Source organism: Corylus avellana, chromosome 4 (genome assembly GCF_965113065.1).
Source record: "Corylus avellana chromosome 4, dhCorAvel1.hap1.2, whole genome shotgun sequence".
Taxonomy (NCBI): domain Eukaryota; kingdom Viridiplantae; phylum Streptophyta; class Magnoliopsida; order Fagales; family Betulaceae; genus Corylus; species Corylus avellana.
The window spans coordinates 4,513,292-4,531,306 of NC_142493.1; the positions used below are offsets into that span (position 1 = coordinate 4,513,292).

Sequence of the window (18,015 nt, forward strand, 5' to 3'; positions counted from 1 at the left end):
ATCAAGCTACCATCGCACTGCCTTCCAACATCAATGCACAGAATGATGTGCCTTTTTTACTCCCTGTAAGTCTCTCTTCTCCCTCTCCTCTAAACAATTTACCCACATCTACTCCTACATCCAGTTCAGCCCCTGCAGAAAACACTATTTCCACAACATTTGAGAGTCATCCTCCTGTTGCACCTGCTGCCATTACTACTCCAGACCCAACCCTTACCATATCTAAGAATCATTCTCCTATTGCACCTACTACCATTATTGCTCCAGACCCCACCCTTGCCACTACTATACCTTCGCATGCTACTGACATCCTTTGTGGTACGATTCATATTGTTCTAGAAGCTATTATCCTTGATGCATCTCCTACTGATCTTGTCTCTGCATCTCCTCATCTTCAAGCAGACACTTCTACTGTCCCTCAACTGTCCATGTTAGCTTCCCATCCCATGACCACTCGGTCCCAAACTGGGTCTCTTAAACCCAAATCTTTTTTAAACTTCAAGCTATATTCCTCGACCAGATATCCTTTGAAGTCCTTCCACTCTGTGTTGCAAGAAATTGAACCTAGTTCCTATAGCAAAGCTGCTACTGATCCACGATGGAGGGATGCTATGGGTCAAGAGTTTGATGCTCTTCTATCCAATGGCACATGGACTTTATGTGCTCGCCCATCTAATCACAATGTGATAAGCAACAAATGGGTGTATAAAATTAAACAAAAGCCCAATGGTTCTGTGGAACGCTTTAAAGCCCGATTAGTTACCAAAGGCTTTGATCAACAATGTGGAACTGATTACACGGAGACTTTCAGCCCTGTGATCAAGCCATCCACGATCCGCGTGATACTTAGCTTGGCAATTCAGTTTGATTGGCATGTCCGGCAACTAGATGTGTATAATGCCTTCCTCCATGAAAATTTACTTGAAGAGGTGTACATGGAACAACCCGATTTATAGATCACGAGCATCCTTAATATGTGTGCAAATTACACAAGGCAATCTATGGTTTGAAGCAGGCCCTAGAGCTTGGTTCACTCGGTTCTCCTCCTTTCTATTGGATATTGGGTTCCAAGCCTCTCTAGTTGACTCCTCATTATTTTTATTTTTCAATGGCAATGTGAAATTGTTTATGCTTGTGTACGTGGATGACATTATTGTCACCAGTACTAATTATGCTTATATTCACTCACTTATTTTGAGATTGCAGCAGGAATTTCCACTCAAGGATCTCGGACCTCTTGGTTTTTTTCTTGGTATCCAAGCCTATCGCACCTCTGATGGGTTGCATCTCTGCCAAGCAAAGTATATCACTGATTTACTTACTCGTGTGCATATGCTTGGTGCCAAGCCCTCCAAGTCTCCTTGCTCCTCCAGTTCCAAACTCTCTCAATTTGATGGAGTTGCTCTTAATGATCCTAGTGAATATCAACATGTGGTAGGTTCTCTCCAATATTGTACATTAACTAGGCCTGACATAGCCTTCTCTGTGAATCAGTTATGCCAACATTTACATCATCCAACCTCCACTCATTGGGCTGCTGCCAAGCGAGTTCTTCGTTACTTGAAGAACACCCTGATCATGGCCTAGTTTATTCCAAAGGTCCACTTCACTTGACTACCTATTGTGACTCCGACTGGGCGGGCAGTCCTGATGACCAACAATCAACCTTTGGGTTTGCTGTTTTCCTTCGCAATTCTCTTGTTTCTTGGAGTGCTAAGAAACAAGCTATGGTTTCTCGCTCAAGTACCGAAGCTGAGTATCGATCTCTTGAAATCACTGCGGCTGAACTTAATTGGCTTCGCATGCTTTTTCGTGATATCCAAGTTCCTCTGCCTGCTGCTCCGGTGTTATGGTGTGACAATATTAGTGCCCTTGCTCTTGCTTTTAATCCAGTTTATCATGCCCGTACAAAGCACATTGAGGTGGATTACCATTTTGTTCGAGAGAAAGTTATTAATTGTGATTTACTTGTTAAGTTCATCTCCTCTAAGGACCAAGTTGCTGATTTATTTACCAAGGGCCTTCCATCAGTGCAATTTTATTGTCTTCTATCCAAGCTAATGGTGTTACCTCCCCCCATCAGCTTGCGGGGGGGTGTTAACATGAATAGTGCTGTTGCCTTTGCCCCAAGTCCTAAGAATGAAAATGATGCTAATGCGGTCCAAGGTGTAGCGCAATTTCACTTGCCAAATGAAGATCACCTTCCAGTTGTCAATCATGCAAGGAAGGAAATGAGTGTTGCTGTCAATTACCTTGCAGCTGTTGGAGATACAAAGAAGGAAAGGAGCCTTGCTGTTAATCACGCAAGAATGGAAATGAGAGATAATTCAAAATATTCACTCAAGGAAAGAGTTGTCCTATTCAACCATCATAATAAATGGAATTTGTCTCATCAAGGAAATATTCAACAGAGAAGCTCACCTATGGGAAATACTTGACTAGCAAATCTTATTAATTGACAATCCCACAATATGTGGAATTATATGGCTGTAAATTATATCTTGTCTCATTGCTTTGCCTTGTAAATTATGAATCATATCACTATATAGTGGTGTACATATTATAGTTTACCATCATTGAAAATTTCCTCTTCTTGTTAGAAAACTTTCAAGAAAAACACCAAAACGGTAGGGAAAAAACCAAAAAAAAATTAAAATTAAAAAAAGGGAGGAGGGAGGAAGAAATCTCCATCCCTCCTCCCCCGAAAACCAGCAAGAAGCGGTGGAAAACCTCACGAAGGAAGTGGAAAGTTCTCTAAGAGAGAACTTCTCTCTCTAGAAAGAGAAAGAGAAACCACTATGAAATCTAGCTCAATAATCAACTTGATAAAAAATCACCAGTCAATAATGAAACCCTACGAAACCTGAACTCCTCTTTATAAACATCAAACAAATCCGGTATGAGATAAATTTAATTACTTAATCATTAATTTAACAAATCTACCAAACATGACATTCAACAAAATCCGGTATGCGTTACAAACTGTTCCAAAACGAAGCAAACCTACCCTTCCATTCAACAAATCCCTGTGCTGCTTCTGCTGCTCCTCCTCCAAAGCTCTCATCATATTTTTTCGTTTCCACAACTCATTATCTGAACACAAACGCCTCAATTCCGAACACACGCATCCCACCCTTGCCAGATCGACGCAGTGAAGAGATTTCAAAATCTTAAGCTTAAGCTCTCCGGTGAGGCGCATAAAGCACAGCGGAGGAGGGAGATTAGCCTTTTCACAAAGATCGATCAAAAGTGGCAATACGAGCCCATCCTTCACCATCTTCCAAAACTCTATAATCTCACTTTCTGGGTACGCATTTTCTTCGTCACTATAAGCTAAACTGATCGCCGGCACAAACCTATTCTCATTCAAATACACCTCATACAACATCGACCCGGCCTTAGCCAAATACCCATAGATAATCACCAAGTTCCCTAAACTCTGAAACTTCAGAACAACACTTTCAACCATATTACCAGAATTACAATACCCATGTCTTAGAAGATCGGGCAGAGTATACCAGAGCGACTCCAGGAAAGCGTTCGAAGGCCACTCGTCCGCAATGTGAAACGGGTCCACCCGCATGCCCGTTACCGAATCGAATCCTACAAAACCAGACTCCCAAAGGACCGCGTTAACCGCAATCACTAAAAGCTTGTGGTCACCACCATAGTCGCCCATCTCCTCGCCAAGCACCCTCCTCAGAAAACGACGCTCCGAAAACTTCTTCACCATCGAAACCGACCCATCATCCACCCCCATTGTTTCAGTACCGGAAAATTCTAGGATCCCTTCGTTTCCCAAATTCAAAACCACAGATGCATCCTGTTCCTAAAAAATCTTCGAATCGCTCATATTGGAGTCTGCAATTTCAGGCCCTTGTACAAACAAATCTCTTTTTAATACTGGGTATTCACTACTTTTTCTTTTTTTCTTTTTTTTTCTGTAAGATGGGTATTCACTACTTAAATAGGCAATTAAGTGTTAATCCTTCTCTTTTTTCTGTATCTTCAATACCCAGTATACCCATCTGGTGAAAGCTTTTATTGCCTATCCACCCCGACCGAATTAAGTGTCGGTAGGCAAATAAAAATACCGTTTTTAGACTAATTAAAAACTAGTCAACTTAACCAATTTTTAAGTGAATTTTATTTGATAAATTTCTTTATTAATTTGTCCTGATTTGTAATTATCGTTTTGGCCATGTTTTATGAATTTTTTTTGTTCTTTTTTTATTTTTCATTTATAAAATATAAATTATAGTTACAAAAAAATTAATAAATCTTAAAATAAAAATTTATTTGACGGGACCGGACTAATACTCATCCCTAATTTCATAAGAAACAAGCTCAATAATCAATTTGATTGCAGTAAAAACAAGAAAATTATACCAGTAAATTAGAACAAAGCTGCAGTTAAGAAACTCAACTTCAAATTTTCCAAAAGTCAACACAACCCACAATAATGAAACCCACGAAACCTGAGCTCTTCCCTATAAACGTCAAAGCCTCCAGCAGCTCTTCCATTCAACACTAGATCTGGCCTGGGAGGCGGATAAAGCACGGAGGAGGGCCCGCCTCACCCATTTATCCGATTTCCAAGTCTTCCAAAACGAAGCAAACATAGCCTTCCATTCAACAATTTCTAATGCTGCTGCTCCTCCTCCAAACTCCTCGATAAATTTTTGTTTCCACAACTCATTATCTGAAGACAAATCCCTCAATTCGGAGCACACGCATCCCACCTTTGCGAGATCCACACCGTGAAGAGATTTCAAAATTTTACGTTGAAGCTCCGCCGGGAGGAGCATAATGCACGGCGGAGGGCCGAGACCAGTCTTTTCACAAAGACCGACTAAACCACCATAGTCGCCCGGCTCCTCGCCCAGCACCCTCGGAAAGCGACGCTCCAAAAACTTCTTCTCCATTGAAACCGACCCATCATCCACCCTCATTGTTTCAGCACCGGAAAATTCTAGGGTCCCTTCGTTTTCCGAATTCAAAACCACAGACGCATCCTGTTCCTGAAAAAGCTTCGAATCGCTCATGTAGGAGTCTGCAATTTCAGATGTACTTTCTAGATTTGAGAAATTTGGAGCCAAGATTTGAGGTTGCATGGTATATGGTTGGGAATCTCAAATTTAAAGGAAATTCTAGGAATTTCAATCCAAACATTTATCTCATAGTTTCTGAGATAATATTATCTCCTACTCGTACTCCTACTTTAATATTATCTCCTAGTTTAAATTAAATACATATCTTCAGTATTCAAACTGTACATAAACTCTATATTACGCTTCGGGTGAGGACGCCTGGAGCTCCTCCAGATGGATAGAAGAGGAAGAAGACGAGATTGATTGAGACATGGTTTGGTTGAATTGTTGGAACTTTGAGAGTAGGAGGGGGGATTTCAATATAAAAAAAAAAAAAAAAAATATTATCTGTAGTTAACAGTATTATTCAGATTACACTTACTAATATTTTGTCATAAATTACAAATTCAGCAAACATATTTTATATATATATATTTAAAAATCAAAACTTAAAAAACACAAATAAAGTCTAAATGTAACACATTCATAAGTAGATGTTCATGGCAACGGATTTACCGCACACCAGGAATCCAAATCACCACCCTTGCAAATACAATTTATGAATCAATTAAAAGTAAAAAATAATGACAATTATATTGTAAATAAAATAATAACTTACTTCATCCGTATGTTCTAAAAGGGTTATTTACTGAATTTTGCTAACCGCATCCATATATGCGGATAGCGAATATGTGCAGATGGCCCGAGGCGGAACTAGAACTTTTAATTTTTTATGGCAAAATTTAAAAAATAATTAATTAATTATTGAGGGGGCAAAATTTAATTTTTAAAGGCCTATTTTTTAAGATTTTTTTTTTTTTTTTTTTTTTTGGGACCACCCAACCCCCAAGCCAATAGGTGGTTCCGCCATTGCAGATAGCGGATACGGGCAATTATTATCCGCCTTCATTTTCACCCATAAGTTTTATTACTTAGGCGGTGTAAAAGAAAAAAATTGTCAAGTCCCTTAGTGGCCACATAAAATATTTTAAATTGTTTTTTATTATAGGTATAATAAACTTTATAGCAACAAATTTGTAGAAAAACTCAATTTAGACCGACAACTAGCATGAAGTAGGGTGACCTCAAAGACCGAAGTCAGCAGTAATTTAAATAATTAAATTCATTTGAATTCATAGTTTCTATTTGAATTCTTAGACAATTTCAAAATTGCTTCTCATTTTGCTTGTGGATCGATCACCAACTCAATGGTTATATATCTTACAATAATAGTATTATTGAGTACGAGACTCCATCTATTAAGGAGGTAGAAATATTAATTAAATACTAAGTTTAATTTTTTTTATTAATTTAAACTATTAAAAAATTAATTAAATAATAAAATTCACATTTTTTCTCAACTTAAACTCTTTTTTCTTTCATAATCGGGATATTCGAAACTTCACCCCGACCATATTTCCAAGACACCTTGCAAAGCGCCCTCTCCACACTTTTACCGGCAAATATAACCCCAAAAAATTATTTGCACTCAATTTAAACTTTTGGAATGATATAACCTCTAGAGCATCAAAAACTCTAGTTTAAGAGAATTATGATTATTTTATGCAATTAAATTAGCATGAAACCATTCTACCCTAGCTCGCTAGAACTCGTAGGTAGAAAATTTGGATCCTCTCCAGTTGTTTTTCTTTACTTTTTAATTTTTGAATTTATTTTTATTTAAAGGTAGTACATTTAAGTTTGACAATATTTCACACAAATAATTTGCTCATCCTATTGGAGTTTATTTAGAGCAAAGCATTGACTAATTCTTTGCTTTTGATGAGCAAATAATTAGACGCTAGAATGAAAGGAATTAATGATATGGTGGAGAATCTGGGTCTGCTTTGTCCACACCATCAACGTTCCTCAGCCAGAAAGTTTGATTTAAAGAAGCTGCATGCGCCGGAAGGTCGTCTATCACATGCTCATGGCCTTTTGGAAAGTATACGCCGCTCCTTGGATGCGGAACCCAGCATGGCGGCGACTCGCTCATCTTCTCGCCACGGCCGCTTGGGTTTCTTGGCTTTTTCTGCGCATGATGATCAACTCCTGCGTGCTTGCTGAAGCCACGCTCAACTTGCACGGCTTGCCTGCATGCACGTCACATGCATTTCTCTTGAATCAATATATGAGAGTAGACATTACCATATAAAAATTCCAGCAATCTTTAGGAAGGTTGCGGAATCCGCAATTTAAAACGTGGAGCTTATCTTCCTGGACAAGTGATTAAGAGACTATTTAGTAGACTGTTATATCATTGTCATACAATTAGGATGACTTGATAGTGAAAATCAACCATTTTTTTTTTTTTTTTACAAGTACTGATCCAATGGATGAACACCGCCATACAACTTGATGATATATAATGAAAATCAACCTTTTTGTTTTATGAAGAAAAAAAAATGATTTATTTTCACTGTCACATTATTCAATTGTATGAAAATTATGAGTGTACAAGTGGTTGCGGTTAGCGGTTATTGGCTAAAATCGCAAACCGCAACCGCCTAAGGTGGTTATTGGATTTTAATAACCACAATCGCTTCACTTAGGCAGTTAGCGGTTATTCAAACCAATAATTGGCGGTTTTATAGCGACCTAGTGTTACTCCAACTTCAAAAATGAAAAAAAAAATACTAAGAGGCCAGATCATTGACTTGGTTGAATTGGGATCACTAAGAATATTGAACATCACCAAGTAGAAGTCAAGATTAATGGACATCACCTTAGCATTAACATGTTTGCTCTTGCCATGATCCTCAGAAAGTACTAGTTCAAAATATCAAACTGAATGAGAAGGAAGATATTGCATGAAAGATTTGAGAGTGAGAAGATATATATATAAAAAATTTCTCTTAGAATAAGTTCTGTTGTACACACGGTGCATACATGGCAGCTTCAACGGCTTAATTTGTTTTGTTTTTATAAAGCAAACTAAAGTGAAGAAGCCGAAACCCGAAATCTTTTTCCCATTTCAGAGTACCAATCTGCGGCTCTAAAACTCTGCCTCCACATCATGCTGGAATACTCTCTATAAATGGATTAAAGAGATAGGGTTATGATGCTTCTTTTGCTTTTTTTTTATTCTCTATAAAAGAATAGAGTTCTGTTTCAAAGTACTTTAAGTGGCAGATGACCTTTGGTGCATATAGATTGAGTTTAGGCCAGCCAAATATTCCTTTTAGTAAACTTTCATACATATGTCAACCTTTATATCATTCTTCTCACGTCATCTTAGTTGTACAACAATAATACGGCGCATCTACTAAATAGTAGTCGCACGACAATCTACTAAGTTTTAAGTTGATATCAAATAGGGAAAATTACAGTTTACCCCTCCAAAGTTGACAACATTTTTCAATTCGAACACCAAAGTTTCAATTTTTGCAATCCACCCCCACAAAGTTTCAATTTTTTTCAATTTGACCAATATTATCACAAAATTTCCATATTGGCCCTAATTTTTATTTTTTACTTTTGTTTTTTATGAAAAATAAATAAATAAATAAAAAATTGAGGGTGCAAAAATGGCCAGATGGCCAAAGGGGTAGCTATTGCCACCCCGAATTTTTTTTATAATTTTTTATAAAAAATAAAAATTAGGGGTAATATATGAAGTTTTAGATACAATTGGTTAAATTGCAAAAATTTAGAACTTTGGGGCGTGGATTGCAAAAATTGAAACTTTGATGTTCGAATTGAAAAACTGTCAACTTTGGAGGGTAAACTGTAATTTTCCCTATCAAATAATTTGATGGGTTTCTCGTGTTTGCAATCAATTTCCTAGGCTTTTCAAATACGTCATTTTGTTCATTTTTCCATGGTTTCAAAAAAATAGAGAATTGCTAGCTCTTCTCGCTCCCCTGACCAGACGGGGTGGTCACCTCACTCTCCCTTGGCTCCTCCTGTGGAGGAGGGCGGATCATGGATGGTCATCCCATCTACAATAGCCTTCTTTTTTTTTTGCAATTTTGTTTTTGATAAAAAGTTTCCTCTAAGGATGTATCATTATTCTTATTTGGGTTTTGTAAGAAAATTGAAAGAAAAATGGATACAATGATTTATTTAAAAAATATGTAAAATTCATTGGTAGCATCAGCAAAATAAATTTAAATTCATGGTACTAACATGTAGAAGATTAACTTTGTTTTAACTTTTAGGTAAACAAAAAATCAAGAGGACACAAGCAAGTATATGAATGGTGATTGTATCAAATGTTACATCCTTTTCTGTTGAATTAAACTGATAAATTGTTTGTTTCTCTTTTAACCTAAAAGGCTCCATTCTCTCTCCTTGAACGAAAAAACTAGCTGCCGGTGCTAGAGGAGGAGGGGAAGGTGTAGAGAGTTTTTCTTTACTGGGTATTTGAGAGGGACAGTTGAGTGGGGTGTACAAGGGGTTAAGGGCTTGGGTTTGGGATATTAAACTTGAGCGGTTCAGGCTTGTAAGATTGTACTCAATATTTCTCAATAGTAAAGAAGGAGACCGGATCACGCCTCGTGAACGTAGGCATATTGCCGAACCACGTAAACTCTTTGTGTACGTGAGTGATTGGTGTGTGTTCTCGTGTGTTTTCTTTCCAAACTTGTCTTTCGCATAAAGGGCTGGTGGAAAATTGGTTGCCAATTAATTATCAATTTTTCCAACAATTGGTATCAGAACTTGGTTGCGGATTTATACTTGTTAAGAAGAAATGCAGTCTTTGAAGTTTGGGATTGAAAGGTTCGACGGAAGAATGAACTTTGGCTTGTGGCAAATACAAGTCAAGGACATCCAATCTAGGTTACACAAAACGTTGAGAGGAGTAAGTTCGGCAGATTGCTCCAAAAACGCTAGAAGTGTTTCTCTCGCTGTAGTGAGAGATGATTATAATGATGCTCTTTGATAAGGGCATGTACATCCTCTGGCATGACCGCTAAAATGTCAGGATAATAGATGTGTTCTATTAGCGGGTCCACATTTGCATACGAGACATTGGTTTGGTTTTTTTTTATGTCGGGTATGTGGTGGAAAAGGGTGTCGATGGCTGATGAACTTCCGGGGGAACCAAACATGGAAGTTGCACCATATTTTTCAGCAGAATTTTTTCGACATGTGCCAAAAATGAAAATAATGGTTTAATTCTAAGTGCATGTGCTCTTTATGGTGGAGCATGAAAATTCTTGTAGACTTATTACTATTGGTGTAGACAGTGTTTTATACGACATCCCAGGGCGAGGGGATGGGCATGAGTCAAGATGCGAACCTAAGGTCTCAGGTGGAGGTTGCCAAATTTTCGCCAAGGTGGAAATTGTTGATAATGGCTCAAATTGTCAACAAGTGTGAAGATAATTGTTGGAAAATATCAATATTTAAGTTGGTGGGCTCAAGTCATATTTATCTATAAGAAGATAATGTTAGTTTTAAAAGGAGTTCAAGAACAACTGGAATTGGATTTTTTGGAGAAAACATGTTGGATAAACATGTGGGCTGCAATGCTTATCTTCATCATGGAAAAGACTTTGTATTCATGATGATTTCGTTTTCCTAGTAGCAATTGGATTAAAATTGTTATCCTATTTTTCGTGATTAAGCCTCTGTAAAAGGACATGCAGTCTTTGGTTAAGAGGGGGATCCGAAAAATCCAAATTGGTGAGAGCACTTGGTGGCATTCCCCTCCTCCTCCTCTTTTCCTTTTCTTCAGTTTTATGCTTTTCTTTTTGCTGGGTTTCTCTCTTCAGGAGAGAACTCTTATCTCTCTAGAGCTTGCTCTAGATCTATTCCGACCCTCATTAAACAAAAGCTGCATCTTCCATCCCCTTCTGGCCGCTTCTCCCCCGTCGTGGATCGTCTCCTTCAACGTTTCGCCAGCTAGATCTATGGAGTCTTGAAGATCGTCCTTTTCAAAGCCCGATCTACTCCTCCCCATTAGCCCTTGGCTGAAACACGCCCCTCCACCAGCATCCTTGGCGATCCAGCTGCCTGGCGCCGCATTCCGTGCCCCATTCCGACATCAACGTGCCGTGCAGTTCACCATATACGACCTCCTCCAGAGCAGCTGCTGTTTTTTGAGTTTAAGCTGTTATTTTATGTAACTTTTTGTTGTTGTGTTGCTTATTGTTTAACCCGAACTGGATGGAACTCATTGAAGTTGATCTTTTTTCTTTTTCTCTTTGGTTTCTTTTTAGAAACCTTTTTTCCACAATTACTTTTCATCTAAATCTCCCTGGGTTTTTAGGAAACTTGTTTAGATGTTTTTGATAAGGGTATTCGTACTCCCAATGGTAGTATCCATCACCAGTATGCGCTGCGGCAAGAGTTTTCTCGGGCTGTATTCGCATATTTTTTTTCCCTTTATGATCTCATTCTTGTTTTTTGAGATCTGTCCAGTTTGGGGTTTAAGTAAGCTTGCATTTCTTTCTTTTTTGTCCTCTGTAACCTCTTTGTTTGAATGAACGTTGGTTTGTTAAACAAAAAAAAAAAAAAAAAAAAAGCTTGCATTTCTTTCTTTTTTGTTCTCTGTAACTTCTTTGTTTGAATGAACGTTGGTTTGTTACCAAAAAAAAAAAAAAAAAAACCTGATAAATTGTCATGTGTCTTGTGCTTTGTGCGGCTATAAACTGAAATGAAAATATCTCCTATTATTCCCAATTCCTAATGCATTTAGCATGTGAAACATTCATTGTCACTTTAAATAATTTGCAGAGAATCAAATGTTACATCATGTCATGTCATGTTATTTCATCCTTTTAACCTAGTCTACATAGAGATCTTTTACCCTTTTTACCCTATTTTACAGAAAAATGAGAAAATGCTTCAATATTGCCGCTTTTACTATAATTCTTTACAAATTGTTGTAACAGTTCACTTGCAATGGTTTTACAAAGTTTGGCGGTTTACCAGATAATGATGCATGAGAAAAGCTGTGGAGCATCAAATCCTAGTATAAATTGCAGAAACCAACCTTAAATTTCATGCAAATTTGAGAAGGAAAGAACTGTGGACTGACTTCTAATGTCTGAACTACAAAAAGATTTGGCAGCTACACAAACAACATCACATCATTTACATGTTTTGGTAGGGTGCTGAGACCAAATTTGTATCAGAAAACGACCCTCGCTAGAGAAGAAGAAGAAAAAGGAAAATTACCTAGAGACTAGACACAACATGGATGCAATCATTATACAAATGAAATACATGCAATCCCTCCCATCAACATGGCTGGAGTTAAAAGCAGAAAAATATAAATACCCAAGTAAAATCAATATGTATATATACACACAATGTTGTTTCTGTTCATTACATTTATTTTCTTTTCTATATTATGGCAGATCTGTTCACCATGATGCACCAGTTGCAAATGAGAAAACAGAAGGCTCCTAAAACATTTGAAGAACTTACACACGATAATAAACCTATTCATAATTAGAAGTCACCTCTAAAAAATGGCGAGCCAAAGAACGAGCTGGAAAATGTCCCTCCCCCATTAGGGAAAAGAGTTAGGAAGCAGATGAGGCCAAGAACGATACCCCATGAATACCTTTCATCTCCCAAAGGGGTGATCTCATCTTTTGCAGGTATTTCCTCTCCACCCCGGAAGAAGGTTGCAAATAACCCCCACGCCAAGCATAGGACACTTCCACTTAGGCCACCGATACCAAGCAAAAGCGATGTGGCAAAAGATAGCAAGGTAGCGGTGCTTCTCCCTAGCATAGCTTGTGCAATGCGGCCACCTTCAAGTCTTCCACAAGGCAACAAGTTCAAAGAAGTCACCACCATTCCTGCATAATTATGAAGTAGTTACTACTTTCTTCTTGTGACTAGTTGATGATACTACTGCCTCCAGTACCTAAGGTATCACAGAGAAATATAGAGGGGTCCAACAACCACCCACACGACAAGTAGATGAGAAGATCAATTGATTGTGCATCTCAATCCCCCCAAGTTTAGGCTAAGTGTTAAGTTGTTTGAGCTTAATGTACTAGTAAAATAATTGTGGCTTCCATTTGGTTAGCATTACTGAATATCGTGCCATAAATAATATAAGATAAGCAGTAAATATAGATTGAGGCCAAAGAGAGTGAGTCACCTAAGAGCCCAGCAAAAGCAAGGGGATCAACAGGAACTCCAACACCTTCCACTGCATAAGGCAGTACATTTCCAAGGTCATCCGTGTAAGGTCCAATAACAAATTGGATGAAAGAAAGCAAGGGATTGTTGTAGAAAAATTGCGGCCTTATATACCTGTGTAGAAAGGGCAGAATAAAGTAATGACATGAGCTGCTATGACGATATTTGGAATAAAAACTGTTCGGGTGTGTTAAACAAATTCACAACTAAAGTGAGCAATGTGCCAGCATTTGTACCAGATGAAAGTTCTCAAGATAAAGAATTTACAAAGGGACCATGGTCTTGTTAAAGGTCTTTCACATCTCTCTTCACCATGATTTACTATAACAATGGATCTCACCCGAGGATGCAACTTTTGGAGGTTGACATGTCATACTTCTTTTGACAACATGGTTGGCACCCAGTTAAAGTAGCATGGTACAATGCTAAGGGGTTAGAACCCCTATCAACTAATTTCTACAGCCATATCCATATTATATCCCGAAAGAAAGCAGAGCTACAAAGATTGCTTGTGCATAGTAAATTATGTCTTCTATTCTCTTTCACAAAGGAAAGGCAGTTTAGAAAACTTACAAAGCATTGTCGCCTCCATTGAAGCTACCATCAGCTACAAATGCAGCAATAGCAAGCACAAGCGATGTCAAATATGCACTAGCTGTGCGCGCCACTGGAATATCAAAAAGAGCTTTTTTATTTGGAAGCAAAGATTCATAGTTATTTATCACTCCCAGGCACCCTGTCCAATTGGATGGCACAAGAAAAGATGGGCTGAGTTTGACGCCATTACGAGCTGCTGTTACCCTTGTGGCTATCTGCAAAAACAGAAAATATGGCCTTCAAAATACATTGGACATAGAGAGAGGTGTTGCCACAGAGCAGATAAAACAGAAGTTACATTTCATTGCTTTAAATCCAGTCTCACAGCTTCTACAATTTTGTCGAGCAGTCCAGGTAATCTAAACTTTTACAATAAGCACACACAATTCCATTTCATTACCAAATAAACCGGTTTTAAGATTATGAATGACTACTGCCAATGATTTCCAGATAATTTGCAGTAACCCCATATAAGTGCAAATATTCAAGATTTTGATGATACATTGCAACCCCACCACAACAAGGTTATTTCACCTTATTCTCCCTTTCTCTGTTCTGCATTTTTAGAAGTCACACCTCATGAGACCCTTATTTACAATTTTTAACATATTCAGACTTTCTTGCCAAACTGTTGTATACTATTATAGTCCCTAGACTTTTGCAGGTTTTCCGACATTCGGACCTGAACTTTGAAGTATATCAGGCTCCAAACAATGTCAGCCCCAAATTTTTCAGCATGCCCAAAACTCCCTAGACCCTACACGTTGTGAATGGGTTTATCCTAAATATAGACATGGATGTCTCACATATAAATATATCCCTTGATAAAACTAACTTCATTTAAAAAAGGAAGGGAGGATAACATTCCATTCCGATCCAAGACATATAATTCCTCAACATGAACATATTGAGACATTCATAATGTCCCAAAAAAAAAAAATCTAAAAACATGCATAACTTTCATTCTTCTTCAGTGTTTGGGCACCTCTTTTAGCAAGATACAACATGAAAGAAGTGGAAGATTGTTGCAATAGCAATTACCATATCTTTTATCACTCAGAATTTTTTTTTTGTTATAAGCTATCTTTTATCCCTATGATTATGTAGGAGCCTTTTCAATATTGGATCTGCACTCACCGGGATAATATGAAGTATTGAGACCTCCATGATACGAGTAGTTATTCATCCAAGCAAACAGGATATATTGAAAGTAGCAGTTAAAACAACAATAATTCTGAAGCATACGATTCATACAATAACATAGGATATGTATAATAAAGCTTGATGAGAAGGTACAGAAAGTATACCTCAGAAACTCCCAAAATGGAAATGAAGCCAGCAAAGAGAGGCACAACATCAGCTAGGTAATCATCAAATGTAGCATCAGGTTTCAAGAAGAATCCACTTGTCAGAGCTATTGTTCCAAAAGTTGTAACACATAAGACTATCGCACTAACATAACCCCAAGGGGTGCTCAGCTTTGTTGTTTCGAACTGGAGGTCCATTTCTGCTTTGGGTTGCACCACACAAGCCTTAAAAAAACAAGAAGCATAAAACATTTAAGTCTAAATGACAACGGTGGCAGCTTAAAAGAAATAAAATGCTAACAAAGAAGAATATTGCAGATTAAGACATAATATTTTTCCCCCACTAATAAGAAGCTAAATGGGCCATGGAAAAACTCAGGAAAAAATTTCCCTTGAATAAGACATAGCCGTTTAATCTAGAATGAAAGACAGTCCAAGAGGAGCTTTAGCCTCCAAAAATGTAGGCTTTAGACCTCATCACCTTAGGACTCAAACAGACAGCCACTTGGTTGCTATACAGCACCACAGACCATTACTATATGATGTTGAGCCCAAAAATTACTGTTGTATATATATGTCTGTGATGAAAAAATTTTAAACTGAGAATGGCCATCTGCCGTATATATTCACAATTATCAAGCAGTCAACCCACTATTCCAGAACGGAGTTTAAGAATTACTCTTTATACAGCAACAAAGAATGGCCACAAACTGAGAATATATAAACCATTCAATAAATTCAATGTGTAGAAATTCTTGACAAAAACATGTGGGAACTGGGAACATAAATAATACATCCAAAATACAATGTTAAAAAAGTCAATGCAATATATGTACCTGTTTTATAATGTCATTTGCTTTTTCTTCCATGAACCATACAACTACCTCCCTCCCTGCCGCTTCAGATAGCTTCTTCTCCAGTTTGGGAATGACCTCATCAATGGGTCTCCTCAAATTTCCAATAAAAATGCCCCCATCTCCAAAACGTCGAACATCAGTTGCGAAAAATGTGTCAAACCCGAAACAGGTCTTCAACTGCCCCATCAAATTTGTCCAAAAAAGAAACACATGTTTCAAGATTTTTGAATAGAAAGAGAAACAAATGCATCTTAGTCTATGATTGGATCAATATACTACTGACCAACAATATATATATATATATATATATATATATATATATATATATATATATATATATATATATATCTCGCTTCTAAAACTAAGTCATTACTATAAATTCACTGAAAACAAGAATTAAGACAATACGATATAATATGTAAATCCTCCTCAAGTTATCACCTTTACTATTAAAGACTCTAAGAACAATACTTTTTGACATTAATCTAAATTACCTAATACACCAGAACGCATCCAGACAGCAATAACACTTTATGAAGCACTCAGACTCAGAGCATCTCCAGCAAAATACTCTCAAGTTGGGCTAGTCATAATAGATAAAAAATTTATTTTGATTAGCCCTATAACAAAAAATTCTCAAAAAAACTCCACATCCAGCCGGCCAAAAGAGCTAAGAACAATGCTAAGCAAATTTGCTGCCCAATATACCTTAACAAGGCATTATTTATTTATTTTTTTTGTTAGAATAATTAAAATAGATAAACAAATAATATTTTAAATGAAATAATGAAAATAAATAACTAAAAAATTGAGTCTGATATAAGTACTTTAAAAGAAATAGATAGTTAAAATATAAATTGATCTTTTTCAGCTAAATTTTAGTTCAAAGCTGTAACTAATGAAAAAAGCTGAATTTTAGGTAATAGGTATTCAAAAGCTGTAACTAATGAAAAAAGCGTAAGCTGAAGATGTAAATACCTTGTTGAGATCAAGAGCCTTGAAGGCCTCCTCAACTTTCTCCAACCTCTCCTTCTCTCTAGTCAAACTATCACGCACCACTCTATTGAAAAACGCCACAACTGGGTTATCACTATTTTCCCTGTCGAGCTCCTTGAGCTTCCTATCTGCCCTCTTCTTCTCCAGCTTTATCGCCGCCTCAATCGAAGGATTTCCCATGAAATTCTTGAAGTCCTCGTCCGTTTTCCAGTCCATCTCTTGCCGTTTCTCTTTCTCCTCCACTTCTTCTGAAGACAACTCGGTCTTCTGGGTATCATTATTGCCTTCACTTGGCTTTTCAGAAACTACGGCAACCGAAGAAGAAGTGGGTTCGCTCTCTTGCTCATCTTTATTAATGGAGAACCTGAGAGGTTTTCTCGAACTGGGTTTAGAGTAGAGAGAAAATGAGAGGTGGGTCTTTTCGCCAAATGGTTTTTTGTTGAAAGCTGAGACTATGGCACCTGTATTGTTCTTGTTCTTGTTTTTGTTCCTGGGAGGCCATGAAGACAATGAAGAATGTGAAGCGATGAAAAGAGTGGCCATTGGGGGAGCTTGAAGAATGATGAGGGCATGGTGTGGTGGCTTGCTAGCCAGCTGAATAAAAAGAGTAGAGATGGAGAGGGAGAGACTGGTCTGGAAAGTTGGAGAAGTTTCACAGGTGCATTTGATCACGGTGATGATGACAAAGAGGATGAGACCCCACCGGAAATCTATTATATATGCCAAGGAAATAGAATTTGTGGCTGAGCTTGTTGCTTTTAGATATGACGATTGGGATTTTGAATATTCCCGTTAATGGATTTTCCTAGAAAGCAGACAATTCATCAAACTATGCATATATAGTCACGCTTTCGAGTTGAGACAAATAGGATAACAAATGGAACCAATTATATTAAGGATAACAAGGTTTGTCACAAGTACAAGTACAACTCACAAGGTGGATATTAAAACTACGACAACGAAAGAAATTTCATCCAATAGATGAAATATTCTCCTCTTCTTCGAATGCGCGTGAAGAGTGCGTTTGGCTGTTTGTAGTGAGTACGGCCTCTTTCTCCT

The 18,015-nt window shown here is 37.6% G+C and overlaps 3 protein-coding genes across 3 annotated transcripts; all 3 read right to left on the reverse strand.

Annotated features, from left to right (window-relative positions):
- Nucleotides 1–2,914: 2,914 nt before the first annotated feature.
- Nucleotides 2,915–3,760, reverse strand: LOC132177881 (F-box protein SKIP22-like). Its single transcript, XM_059590358.2, has one exon. The coding sequence runs from the start codon at nt 3,758–3,760 to the stop codon at nt 2,915–2,917; it is 846 nt and encodes a 281-aa protein (XP_059446341.2).
- Nucleotides 3,761–6,789: 3,029 nt separating this feature from the next.
- LOC132180113 (uncharacterized) lies at nt 6,790–7,889 on the reverse strand. The gene is made up of 2 exons (XM_059592968.2): nt 7,816–7,889; nt 6,790–7,183 (listed from the first exon to the last, which is right to left on the reverse strand). The coding sequence occupies exons 1-2, from the start codon at nt 7,842–7,844 to the stop codon at nt 6,907–6,909; spliced, it is 306 nt and encodes a 101-aa protein (XP_059448951.1). The 5' UTR covers nt 7,845–7,889; the 3' UTR covers nt 6,790–6,906.
- Nucleotides 7,890–12,315: 4,426 nt separating this feature from the next.
- EGY3 (ethylene-dependent gravitropism-deficient and yellow-green-like 3) lies at nt 12,316–17,712 on the reverse strand. The gene is made up of 6 exons (XM_059591471.2): nt 16,939–17,712; nt 15,940–16,137; nt 15,104–15,328; nt 13,773–14,011; nt 13,159–13,313; nt 12,316–12,850 (listed from the first exon to the last, which is right to left on the reverse strand). Exons 1-6 carry the CDS (start codon nt 17,497–17,499, stop codon nt 12,495–12,497), a joined length of 1,734 nt encoding a protein of 577 aa, XP_059447454.2. The 5' UTR covers nt 17,500–17,712; the 3' UTR covers nt 12,316–12,494.
- Nucleotides 17,713–18,015: the final 303 nt, after the last annotated feature.

What these genes read in the sequence shown, in the direction of transcription:
- LOC132177881 (XM_059590358.2), bottom strand. Translation starts at nt 3,760, where the DNA reads ATGGGGGTGGATGATGGGTCGGTTTCGATGGTGAAGAAGTTTTCGGAG.
- LOC132180113 (XM_059592968.2), bottom strand. Translation starts at nt 7,844, where the DNA reads ATGGCAAGAGCAAACATGTTAATGCTAAG. An exon ending in GCAAACATGTTAATGCTAAG is followed by an intron (nt 7,184 to 7,815) that starts GTGATGTCCATT and finishes ACGTGCATGCAG; the next exon opens with GCAAGCCGTGCAAGTTGAGC.
- EGY3 (XM_059591471.2), bottom strand. Translation starts at nt 17,499, where the DNA reads ATGGCCACTCTTTTCATCGCTTCACATTCTTCATTGTCTTCATGGCCT. An exon ending in AGGCTCTTGATCTCAACAAG is followed by an intron (nt 16,138 to 16,938) that starts GTATTTACATCT and finishes TTGATGGGGCAG; the next exon opens with TTGAAGACCTGTTTCGGGTT. An exon ending in CAAATGACATTATAAAACAG is followed by an intron (nt 15,329 to 15,939) that starts GTACATATATTG and finishes TGTTTTTTTAAG; the next exon opens with GCTTGTGTGGTGCAACCCAA.